This window comes from Artibeus jamaicensis, unplaced genomic scaffold (genome assembly GCF_021234435.1).
Source record: "Artibeus jamaicensis isolate MK-2021 breed Jamaican fruit bat unplaced genomic scaffold, CSHL_Jam_final scaffold_916, whole genome shotgun sequence".
Taxonomy (NCBI): Eukaryota; Metazoa; Chordata; class Mammalia; order Chiroptera; family Phyllostomidae; genus Artibeus; species Artibeus jamaicensis.
In genome coordinates this window covers 29033441-29046142 of record NW_026522059.1, presented here as the reverse complement: position 1 = coordinate 29046142, position 12702 = coordinate 29033441, and the positions used below count along the sequence as shown (strand labels likewise).

Genomic DNA, 12702 nt, shown 5'->3' with positions numbered 1-12702 from the left:
GGCATGTGACAGGGATGAAGGGGGTCACAGCAAGGCTAGCGTCAGGGTGAGGTCAGTTCTGGAAAACTAAGAAGTAACCAGACCATGCAGGGTTTTGATGGTCATGTTCAAGATGAATTCAGCATTGATTCATGTAATCATCATTTATCAGTAACAGATATTTGAGAACCGTCTGTGGGCCCTGAGCGGTGTTCAAATGCTGTTGCAGAGTTTATGATTCAGTGCGATGCTGGGAAGTTGGTTTCAAACTATTTGAGAGGACAGTTGGTTTTACAGCCTCGTTTTTATCTGGTTGTCCCCCCCTGGCCAGCCATCGTTAATTCAGTTGCTTTCTCTCTTCCAGGGTGTGTTTAGAAATTTGCTTCTTGCGGAGGACCTGCCTTCAGTGGCAGGATAGTCTTGGCCCAGTTTTGAAAGCCATTGGTATTAGTATCCTCTGATAACTCTTGAGAGCAATAGAGCAGAATCATCAAACAATAACCTTTAAAAAAATTTAAAGTGCACACAACAGCAAATCACCACTTAAACGATTTTTCATGAATTTTTTAAAGTAATTTTTAATTTTTCAATTGATGTACAGTATTATATTAGTGTCAGGTATACAACCCATGAATTAGACATTTATTACAAAGAAACCTAGTACCCATCTGACACCATACATAGTTATTACATTACTAGTGGTTATGTTACCTGTGCTGTACTTTACTTCCCTGTAACTATTCTGTAACTACCAATTTGTACTTTTTAATTCCTTACCTTTGTCACCCACTCCCTTAACCCCCCTCCTATCTGGCAACCATCAACATGTTCTCTGCATGTGGGAGTCTGTTTCTGTTCTGTTTGTTTATTTTGGTTTTTGGATTTCATGTGTAAGTGAAATCGTACGGCATTTGTCTTTGACCTTCATGCAGCACAGTTCTCTCTAGGCCCATCCATGTTGCAGACGGCAAGATTTTTTTCCCTTTATAGCTGAGTCATACTTGATTGTATACATGCACCACTTCTTTATCGTTCATCTACTGGTAGACACCTAGGTTACTTCCATGTCATAGCTCTTGTAAACAGTGCTGCAGTGAACACGTGGAGGTGTATGTCTTTGTTTTAAAGTCTGTTTTGTCTGGTATAATAAGTATTGCTACCCTACCTTTTGTTGTTTGTTTCTGTTTTCATGAAATACCTTTTTCCATCCCCTTGCTTTTATTCTGTGTCTTTTTGTCTGATTGGAAGTGAGTCTCTAGTAGACAGCATATGCGGACATGTTGCTTTTTGATCCACTCAGCCACCATATGTCCCTCCCTCCCTCCCTCCCTCCCTCCCTCCCTTCCTTCCTTCCTTCCTTCCTTCCTTCCCTCCTTCTCTCCTTCCTTCCCTCCTTCCTGCCTCCCTTCCTTCCACTTTCCCTTCCTGCCTCCCTCCCTTCCTCCTTTCCTTCCTTCCATGTGCTCCTGTGCATAGTGTATATACAGTCCCACATTTTATCACTACCCCTGTATAATGTGCATCCTTATTTTTCCCTCAAAAACTTGGGCAAAAAAAATGCATTATATGTGACAAAATAAGGTGTTTGATTTTAGAAAGAGAGGAAGGAGAGGAGAGAGAGTGAGAAACATTGGCATGAGAGAGAAGCACGATGCAGTTGCCTTCCGTTCGCATCCTGACCAGGGATCAAACCCACAGCCTTCTGGCGTGTGGGTCGATGCTCCAACCCACTGAACCACCCGGCCGGGGCTATAATTCTTTAACATACTGATTTTGCTACCTCAGTGTGATCCCTTCTAATTTAATTGGTAAAGTCTTACTCTCATTACTCTCATTTTTTCTTCTATATTGCTTTGCCAAAGTTCAATATTATAGTCAGACTGAGCATGGAAGTAATAAAGGATAATTTGTTTGCAACAGTATGTCTCTCATTTCTTACCTAAGGTAGATTTCAGGGAAGAATAATCCTTTACCGAGAGGCAGCAGTTTTTACACTCTGCTTAGAACTTGTCTGTGAATATGAGATAAGACACAGATTTTCTTTATAAAAAGTAGGACACTGCAATTTATATTTAAGTGGAGATTCATTTTTATTTTGATTTAAATCGCTTTAAGGATATTTGCTAATGCGGTAGCCACAGAGCGGTTTCAGATTTTGACTTGTGCAGTGGTAGCTGTAGCCATTTGTTCTGTGTCTTGGGCTCTGGAAGGTTTTCCGATGTGACTTTTGGCCTCATGCAGTTGCTCTCATGTAAATTGCTGAGTTTTCAATGGTGTCTCTCTCTTTGGGCAGGATTTATCCTACTACTGTTGTCTGGAGTTGAAGGGCAAAGAGGAAGAAATACTGAAGGCACTTTCTCCGATGTGTAGCATAGACACAGGTACGCTCGTTTGAAATCTGAATCTGATATTCATCTCCAACTCTTTACTCCTTTTATGAAGAAATGTCTGCTGTATGCGTTTGGGAATTTAAACATACCTAAAAATTCATGAGACAGTTTGTGTTTCCAGTGAGTATGTTAATAAAGGAAAGCTTGGAGTGGTGTTAAATTTTTTAAACGTTGTCAAGTGTAAAGTGAGAGAACCATTTTGTTGAATGAGTGAATTTAGGCAGGAGAAGCCGGAAACTCATTAAACCGTTCATTCAGTAAAATACTTATTGAGAACTCACTGTGTGCCACTTTGCTTGAAGCAGTGACCAAAACCTAGACTTCATCCCTCATGGAGAGAGACCATACATAACAGTGTGGCTGTCAGGAAGTAATACTGCGGTCTCTACACGCACAACCATGGAACTTTGTTTTGTTTATGTCAGGATTGACCTTTGCAGCAGTTCACTGCCTGTCGGGAAAGCGCCAAGGTAGTCTCATGCTTTACCGGGCAAATAAATACCCCCAAGGCATGCTGGGGCCTGTGACGTTTATCTGGAAGCCCGAGAGGACCCCCGGCAACCCTTCTGCAAGCAGGCAGTTGTGGATCTGGCTTCACCCCACCCTTAAACAGGTATAATCCTTGAGTTTATTTCCCTGTCACTCATTACTGTGTTGTTGGTGATTGCTGGAAGTCAATTCTATAGAAATTTAGATGGTGTAAAAGTTAGGTGGTAGCTTGGTGTTTGACTAAAGGGAGGAAAGTTTCTTGGAAATTGATGAAGCAAATCTTGACCTCTCTGTTTTCACTAAGCCATGAGTAGAGATGAAAGCCCACCTTATGACGCAAACCTTACGTTGTTGCCTTTGGATGGACGCATCCCCCGTGCCTGACGGTGCACTGGCGTCTGGGTGCCCGCTGGAGCCTGTTGGATGATAAGTTGTTGGGATGAGTTCTGCAGATTTCAGATAACTGTGTTCAGCTCAGCTTCTCTCTCTCTCTCTCTCTCTCTCTCTCTCTCTGTCTTTTTTTGGTATACTTACTGTTTTTAGATGGTAGACTATTTCACACTCATTTTTTAAAAATTTGGTCAGCATAGTCCTGTTGTTTTCATTCATCGTCAACATTCAGGATTTCTTTTTTGTTCCAAGTGCCATGCACTGCTCAGAAGAACCAAAAACCTTTGGTGAGAATCGATTATCTTAATTTGTGAGGGCATAAAAAGGTGAATTTTTAAAGGGAGGAGAAAAATAATGTAAAGTAAACCACATTAAATTTGTAATGCATTTAAGCTACAAAAATTAAAAATAAAATGTTTAACTCTACCCTCAGGATATTTTAGAGGAAGTAAAAGCAGCATGCCAGTGCACTGAACCCGTCACACCCACCCCCTGCGTCCCTGACCCCCTTCTGACACCGGCCCACGAAGAGAGCCAACCCGCACTGCCCGATGAGAAAATTGGCAGGAAGAGAAAACGGACAGATGATGGAGAAAGCGCTAAACCAGTTAAAAAATTTTTCGGGGATGGAACTAGAGATTCAAATCAGCCCCGTTCTTGGATCTCTGCAGCGACAGGCATTGCGATCAGGTGCAGGTTGGAGCCGCCCAGAACCTTTTCTGTGGAGCTTTCCCGTGCTTTGGCCAGAGTCACAGACATCGGGTATCATGGAAGTTCCCATTTTAAGGCTTTCTCTCTCTTTCAGTGATTTGACAATGGAGATGAACAGATTCCGCCTGATTGGTCCACTCTCCCACTCCATCCTGACCGAGGCACTAAAAGCTGCTTCTGTCCACACCGTAAGATCCCATGGGACTGTATGATTTATTCCAGTCATGTCTTTTCTAGCAAAGTTTAAAACCTAACACATAATTTGGCAACATTTTGGGCCATGGCCTATAAACGTTTATTTCTCTGTTTACGCTTATTATTAAGGACTTTATCATTTCTCCTAGACAATCAAATCTAAATGAACGTAGTAAGTAAACTGGCTTGTTCTTAGTTAAATACAAATTATTCTTGTACCTTGTGAGGTTGTAGACGGGTCTTAACTTCTGCGCCATAAGCCCCTGAAAGTGCAGCACTTGTTTTGTTTGTACTTGTGGCTGTTTTAGGCTCCTTGAAAGCCCGGGAGCAGTGTGTCTGGTGCAGCACTGTCTGGTATGTGTCTTTTCTCGGGAGTGGCACTGGTGGCACTGGCTGGAATGTGTCTGGTGCAGCACTGTCTGGTATGTGTCTTTTCTCGGGAGTGGCACTGGTGGCACTGGCTGGAATGTGTCTGGTGGCACTGTCTGGCAGTCTTTTCTGTGACACGCTGTTCCCTTTGTGCTGTCCAGCATGGTGGCCGCTGGCCACATGTTTCTGCTGAGCACTTGAAACGTGGCTAGTGGGACTGAGCGACTGAATTTGTACCTTTATTTAATTTGAGTTAGCTGAACATTAAATTTGAATAACTCTGGCTCGTGGCCACCACGTGGGCAGCACAGGTGTGGAAAGTGGAGACCAGGTCCGGGGGTCAGACACTCTGGGCTCATAGTCTGTGTTGCTGAATCGGTGCAGTGGACCTCCCAGTGCCTCCCACAGGCTTGACACAGTCGAACATGATGAAGGTCTGGATGGCTTTCGAGCTTTCAGAAGGAAAATACTTGAAAACACAAAGGCTACCTCTGTCTCCTCATTGCGTCCACACTGCACTGCCGCCCGTAGCCTGGCCTCTTGCCTGAATGCTGAAGCGGCATCTTCACTTCCCCTGTTGTTTCGTTTCCACTCTGTTGTGCAGGAGGCAGAGTAGTCTTTGAACGATGCGTTCTCGTGATGTTGCTTCATGATGAAAAGCTTTTGAACTGTGTTTGAGAGAAAATCCAAAGCCCTCCACGTGACCAGGTCACCTACGCCTTTCTGTCTCGTCTCTGAACTCTGTGCTTCGGCCGTGCTGGCCTTTCCCTTCGAGATCTCGTCTCTCTCAGAGCCTTTGCACCTTTTCCCCACCTGCTTGAACCTTCTGCCTCCACCACTAAACCTTCCTCATTCTTCAGGTTTCGATATCTATCTCACTTCTGTACAGAATCCTTTCTTTATCCCTCAAGTTCAATCAGTTTCCTTCCTGTAACTTATATTGCATCTTGCACATTCCCTCAGTGTGTATGGCTGTGTGTGTGTGTGCGTGCATTTATACAGTACTTGTGTCTCATCAGACCGAGCTTCGTGGTGGCCAGGACAGGGTCTGTTCTGTTCCTGACTCTGCCCCCAGTGCTTAGCACGACACCTGGCACAGACCCGGCGCTTCACTCCAGCAAAACGAGGTGCAGAGCGAGGATCCGAGCCTAGGAAGTTTGTGTGCAGAGCCCGCACGTGAACCGCTAGCTGTGCTGCCCGCGTGTCTGAGAGAGAAGTGGCACGTGCCACTGCAGGTTGCTTTAGAGTCTCGGGGTGCATCCCCTTTCAGTGGACCTCAGTGCGAACCATGGCGGTCCGTGCTTGTCCTTGGTGTGCATGTGACGCTTTGAGGGCTCTTTGACACCTTGCACAGTTCCTGGTTCTGCCAAGGAAAAGTGTAAGTAAGATACTTGTGTACGTTATTTGAATTACCTAGGAATGCTCATAGTACAGGATTTTCCTTGGTGAGGAAGGTTTCATTGCTGAAACTGGTGGCGATGGAGCTGGCGCTCTGGCTGGCGCTGCGCACAGAGACCTCAGCGTGGAGAAGCTCAGCCTCTGAAAGCCGAGCGTCTTTTTCTTAGTGTGTGAAATCTTGACAGAAGTGCAGCGCTCTGCCCTTGCCTCTAATCAGAAGAACAGTTAGTCTGGTGTTAATATCTGTTCAAAACAGTGCCACCTCCCATTGTTCCCCTCATAAAACGCGAGTTCCTGCACGCAGCAGAAATGCATGGGGGTGGGGCGGTGTCACAGCCGCACCAGAATTACTAAGGCCGATTCATTTTGTGTCTGGTAAATGGGAGTTGTGTTTTTTCAGGAGGGAGAGGACACCGAGAAGACACCTCACCTTTGGTGGACTGAAACCTGTAAGAGTCCTGATGCTGTTTCCCTTCACCGCAGGCAAGAAGCCATTTTTGAATTGTTGGGAGGTACGTGGAGGGGGTAGTGGGGTGTACGGGTGTCGGGGGGCAGCTGTGGGACTCGGGTGGGGAGAGCGGTTTGCAGGTAGACTACCTCCGTGTAGTGGTGCTCTTCCACTTGTAACTCCTTGTTTCAGTGCAGCAAGGAGGCCAGTCAGAGTGGGTAGTTAGTGTGGGCACTGTTTGACTTCGCTTATGAAACAGCAAACACATGAGATGTTAGTCTTCCAATAACTGGCATTCTCATGTTAGATAAATGCATATACCAGGTACTAAACTGAAATCTGTTCTTAACTAGACACGAGTGCTTTTGTAAAAGGTGAAAGATTTATGCCATCTGAAGAGAAACTAGAGAGAGTATAGACATGAGTGCTTTGTGTGTAAAGCTACTGTAGTTATCAGTGATAGAAACATACAAGTATGTTGTAAAATAATCTGTAATGTTAAGTTGATGTTTTTTGAAAGAAACTTCCTTCTTTGTGAATGTTAATTTATTTTCTAAAAGTGTCAGTAGGGAAAAAAGGGAAATATATGTTTTTAAATAAAATAGCTCAGATGAAAGTTTCATTAGGAAGACTTGAAAATAAAAGCAAATATATATACATTGTAATGGTTCTCTTTAAACTTGGATTTTTTTGTTCGTTGTTAAAGGAGTCGCGTCACCAGCAGAAATCCCGGCAGGTACTGTTCTGGGATTGACAGTTGGGGATCCTCGTATAAATTTGCCTCAAAAGAGGTCCAAAGCTTTGCCCAATCCAGAAAAATGCCAAGGTAAAGTTCTCGAAACTGCTTTGTTTTTTCTTTCCTGTGTTGAGCAGTCTAGTCCCATTGCCAGAGTTCTGTTTGTGACCCCTTGGCAGTTACTTCATGTCTAGAAAACCAGGGCGACCTCCATGCGGCTCCTTTCAAGGTGATTCGGATCCAGGAGATGCCGTGTGACAAGTCGCCTGATCCTCACGTTCATTGCATTTCCAGTACCTAGTAACACTGGTCTTTCTGCTGGGCGGTTCTTGGAGAAGGCCTAGCGTCCCAGAGTTGTCATGTGAGGGAGGGCGGTGCACCTGCAGCTGGTCTTGTGCTCGTTGGAAGCCTCTGTCAGACCGCACAGATGATCCAGGTTCGAATCCTGGCAAGGCCATCCCGGGTGCCGAAGGGTGAGAGGGCTCGGTTTAGACCCAGTAGAGCAGCCTAGGTGGGTGGGTCGGATTGGCCAGCATTTTAGTCTGGGAGGTGCAGCAGTTGTGATAATGTCTTACTGTATTTACTGTCATGTAAATGAAGGAATTATTATTTGAAAGATAATTGTGTTTGGCATGTTATTTGAAAGAATCATTAACATTAGCATGTGAGGTTTTGGAGAAAAAATATAGGTGTGTGTTATAATGATTAGAAGATTGTTTTTAACCTCTGTGTATAATCAGAGTTTACTAAGGGGTCAGAAAATTATTCTGTCACAACTTCACGAAAAGTGGATTGAATGAGGGGAGTTTGAAGATGTGTAGGTAAGTTACTTATGCAGTCTAGACTTTAATCAATGAGGTGTTGCCTCTTCCTTTCCTTTTTTAATAGAAGTCTGGTCTGGTGCAGCCATAGAAGTTGCAGTGTTTATTAAACCACTGAATGTTGCTTACCAGAATGGCCTTAAAGCTATAGATTCTCTTGCCTCAAATTCTTTTTTGGAATGAGGCAGTTTTATATTAAATCCTTTCTAAGGCTTTTATCTTAATTTGAATCAGTTCAAGTAGAATTTACATCTTACTCAAAAATATGATTTAATTTCTATGACCAAACCTTATCATCTTGTTAGTTATTGTGGAATTTCATTAAAACCTGTCTTAAGTAATTTCTTTGAAGTATTGATTGGCATGTGAGCCACATAAAGAAGTAAACTTTTTAAGGAGGTCGTATTGTACCAACGTAACACCATGTAGACAGGCAATTCAGAACTAAAGTTAGAAACATACTTGGATGAGCGCGGTCAGTTAATAAAAGATGAATCTTTGGAAGAATCTCACTGTCACATGATCTAACCACCTCATTCTCCGATAGACTGCCAGACAGACTGCCAGTTCGGCTTTCTATGCTGTAGTCATTCTCTGCCTGTTTTGATTTAGAGGAAAGTGACCGATTATGGTGCTGCTTACACCCAATTTGAGTCAGGAACTCTATCTTCTTAAGTGTACTGGGAATTAGCTCTGAAAAGAGAGGTTACATGGTTGTGACATTGTCACAACAGAAGAAATATATACTTTGGTCTTTGTGCCTTTTCTAGCAGGCAGCTCCTAAAACCCTTGTAATTTCCTAAGTGATAAGAGCCTTCAAGGGCTAAAGGAGCATCTTTTGTTATTCATAACAAGCCTCCTTTCAACCACACCTGAGATTCTGTTAATGAAGGGACTTTTGGAAAGTCCCTAAGGATGGTGGGCTGGTTGCCAGGGGAACCAGCCCTGTGATTAGGGGGTTGGCACTTTTAGCTAGAGATTGAGTTTAATCATCAGTGGCCAATCAAACCTCCATGGTAAAGCCTCCATAAAATTCCTAAATAAGGGGGTTCGGAGAAGTGGTTTGCTGAACACTTGGAGGTGCTGGGAGGGTGGAGTGCCCACAGCGGGCGAGGGAGCTCCACACTCCTTCCCCCATTACCTGGCCCCATGCGTCCCTTTCATCTGGCTGTGCCTGAGTTGTATCCTTTTATTGAAACGAAACAGGCTTGACTGGTGTGGCTTAGTTGGTTGGGTGTCATCTCACATAGCAAACGGTAACAGGTTGGATTCCCTGGTCAGGGCACACGTCTGGGTTGAGGGTTCAGTCCCAGTCAGGTCAGGGTGCGTATGAGAGGCAACCAGTCGATGTTTCTCTCCCTCTCTCTCTGAAAAGAAATAACAAAATCTTAAAAAATAAAACAGTAATGTAGCAAGTTCTGAGAGCCATTCTAGCAAATTATTAAATATGGGTTGGGGGCGGTCTTGGGTTAGAAAACTGTATAGCCAGTTGGTGTCTGAAGTGTCATAACCGGAGGGACCTGACGCTCTCTAGGGAGAGAGTGTCAGCATCGAGTTAAGTCATAGGGCACCCGGCTGGTGCTGGAGAAGTTCTTGCTGTGGGGAAAACACCCAAGCACTGGACTGTCAGAAGTATGGGGAGGAGAGCAGTGTGGGCAAGCAGAGTTTGTCAGCTGTCTGCTGACACCGGGCGCAGCGAAGGAAGGTGGCAGTTACTACACAGCGCTACCCGTGCTGGAGAAACCGGAACTCCTGCTGCTTTACAGACAAGGGGTTTCACAGACCGAAAGTCACTAGTCGTCCTGAGTAAGGGCCTCGGGGTTGTGGGTCTGCGATGGGTCAAGACCCAGGTAAATCATTACTTTAGGCCTTGAGGCCAGCTTCTGTATCCTTCAGTCTTGTTTCATAAGGATGTGGCCAGGGCCCTTCTGCTTTAGGGCTCAGGAGCTAATGCACAACTTAGGCCATTGTGTTATCTTTAGCTTAACAGGAACCCAAAGTTGTGCCCCTTAGGCGAGACCTGGCCGTTGTGTCTGGCAGCCTCAGTGGGTTAGTGACGTGTAAGAGGATGGGCTGAGGCTTCATGGTACATTAAATCAGGATTCTCGTTTCAGTTGGTTGTTTGCTTTGTGGGCTAAAAAACATCTTAACATTACTAGGTTATCTCGATGTGCAGGATAGAAGCTATACATTTTGTGACTCTTAATGTATGCTATTTTTTTAAAAGATTTTATGTGTTTATTTTTAGAAAGGGGAAGGGAGGGAGAAAGAGAAGGAGAGAAACATCAGTGTGTGGTTGCCTGTCATGCACCCCCTACTGGGAAACCTGGCCCAACCCAGGCATGTGCCTTAGACTGGAAATCGAACAGGTGACCCTTTGGTTCACAGGCCAGCACTCAATTCACTGAGCCACACCAGCCAGGGCTCAATGTATGCCATTGTTATTTCTTTTTCCTGAAGTCTGATGGGCCCTGGGCTGAGCAGTAACTATGATGGCTTCCTTCATAGGGTGCTGTGTGACTTCCTTCTTGAGGCTGTTAATCCAAACCAGCATACGTATCCTACTTGTTTTATTTTTTTAATTTTACTTACATATTTTTAGAGAGAGGGGAAGGGAGGGAGAGAAACATCAATGTGTGGTTGCCTCTCACATGGCCCCACTGGGGACCTGGCCCACAACCCAGGCTTGTGCCGTGACTGGGAGTTGAACTGGCAACCCTTTGGTTTGCAGCCTGTGTTCAATCCGCTGAGCCACACCAGCCAGGGCCCTATTTGTTTTTTAAATTAAAGATATTTCCTGAGGGAGTCTTAACTCTGCAGCTTCAGGTTTTTCCTTTCAGTAAAGGACCTGAAGTGGCGATGCATATTCTCAGATGTTTTGAAAAAGTGTACTTGACCATTTGGTTCTTGTATTTGAATTAAATGTGCTTTTGCAAAATTTTTCAACTTTATTACACACAGTGAAGTGCTAGGGTAATAACTAGTTTTCTAGGTGAGGTTTTAAAATATAATTTCTGCTGTACTCTCTTATTTTATTTTAGCATTTGCTCTCCTTAGCATCTGCTAATTTGCTTTGATATATTATTTTAACTAGTCCTTGTCTTCCAGAGATGAATCTGTTTTGGAACATACTGAACTTACATTGTGCTCATGGGCTTGTCTCAATCTTTCTCTTTTCACACTCTTTGGTAGTGTGTACCCAAAACGTGGGAATAGTCAAACTGCCTTTAGAGTGATAGGTCAGAGATCATCGCCGTACTGGTGACGGCTTTTGCAAACACTGTTAGAGCTCTGGTCTGCACTTGACTTTCAGAAGTGCCCAGTTATCACTTTGCGGTGACTTCTCTGTTTCTGCTTGTGGGAGAAACAATCCCTAAACCTTTAGCTAGCTTCCTTTGAAGGGGTCCCCTGTTGTGCATATTTAATTTAAAACAAAGTATATTCGAAGGCTCTAACTTTGGTTTATCTGATTCCCAGATGATAAAGCTGGGTTAGGTGGGGGGTTACTCTGCCGGTTGTGGGTAAGGCAGGCCTCTCAGGCCCCGGAGCCCTACCAGGGCTTCCTGCAGACTCTGGGGAGCGGTGGGAGGCGGGTTCGTGTCACAGGGTTCATAGCTGGTTTCTTTTTGTGAGTAATATTCCACTGTCTGGATATGCCATCTCCCTAGTTTGTTTATTATTATTTTTAAAGCATATGTGAAGATGAGGCTGTACGCTCCCGGGCCTGTGCACCCTGGGTCCCTGCAGCAGTCAGAATAGACCCCACTTCCCTCCCTGACTGGACCTTCAGCGGGGGAAGTGCCACGGGGAAAGTGCCGCGGGAGGCCCGAGGCCGTCTGCAGTGGGGCCGGCGGCCCCTCTCAGGCTGTGGACCTCGCTGCACGAAGTTACTGGAGACGCTTGGTCATGGCCCGTGAGGAAGAGCGGTGTGCGGAGCAGTTGCTGCTGTGCAGGAACTTTCCTCTCAGATCCATTCTTCGGTTTCATTTTTTCTAACTTTGTTCTCCCCTGAAATCTGTCACATTACGGCCCGGTCACTGCTGACTTACCTTTTTCCCAGCCCTCAGACCCACACAGCTATGTGCCTTTGAGGGACCTTCCTGTGTTGGTGGCCTCTTAGAGCCGTGGTCAAAACTCACGAATTGTCTGACTTTTTTCTTTTAATTCTTCAGTCCAACAAAAGTGGGTTGGAAGATTTTTTTTAGCCCCTTTGTGATTTAAACGACTGCAGGGAGGAAGCCTCTGCTCTCGGCCTGGACGTTTATGACTGGGAGAGTCCTGCCGCCTTTCCCACTGCGTTGCTTTTGGGCACAGTGTTCGAATAAAGGAATGAAATAATGTATTTTGCAGAAAATATGCCCATTTTGCAGGGATGGGAAAATACGTTTAGTAGAAAGGAGTAGATAGTTTGGTACAAAGGGTTATCAGAGACTTGAAGTAAATACTAGGGCTGAAGAAAAGGCCAGTACCTGTGGTCTCAGCACCGTTGGGCAGGAGTGACGTCAAGGCCCTGAAACCAGCTGGTGCGTGACACGTGGCCCACACTGCCATTCACATTGTCAGTCGCCTCTGGGGGGTTCCTAGACTTGGGCAATCTTACCCGTGGAATTGGGTGGTTATTTAAGGCAATGTTATGTGATGTTTGCATCTTCTATACTAAAAAGAAATGTGTAAAAATGAGTTTAGGAGCCTTTGCTATTTCATAGATTATGAGACCCACTGTAAGAATAACTTAAGTTCTAGTCAAGTATGTTCTTCTGCAGAAGTAAGCACCTA

General features: G+C 44.8%; 1 protein-coding gene across 3 annotated transcripts in view; it reads left to right on the top strand.

The window, feature by feature from the left end:
* POP1 (POP1 homolog, ribonuclease P/MRP subunit) overlaps window positions 1-12702 on the top strand; it is a 32994-nt gene that overhangs the window by 9813 nt on the left and 10479 nt on the right. For all 3 annotated transcript variants that reach the window (XM_053660939.1, XM_037131122.2, XM_037131121.2), the window contains 6 exons: window positions 2273-2360; window positions 2795-2982; window positions 3682-3938; window positions 4054-4147; window positions 6322-6433; window positions 7076-7195. In XM_053660939.1, the coding sequence (XP_053516914.1) occupies window positions 2273-2360; window positions 2795-2982; window positions 3682-3938; window positions 4054-4147; window positions 6322-6433; window positions 7076-7195 (859 nt within the window). The remainder of the gene's footprint in view (window positions 1-2272; window positions 2361-2794; window positions 2983-3681; window positions 3939-4053; window positions 4148-6321; window positions 6434-7075; window positions 7196-12702) is intronic.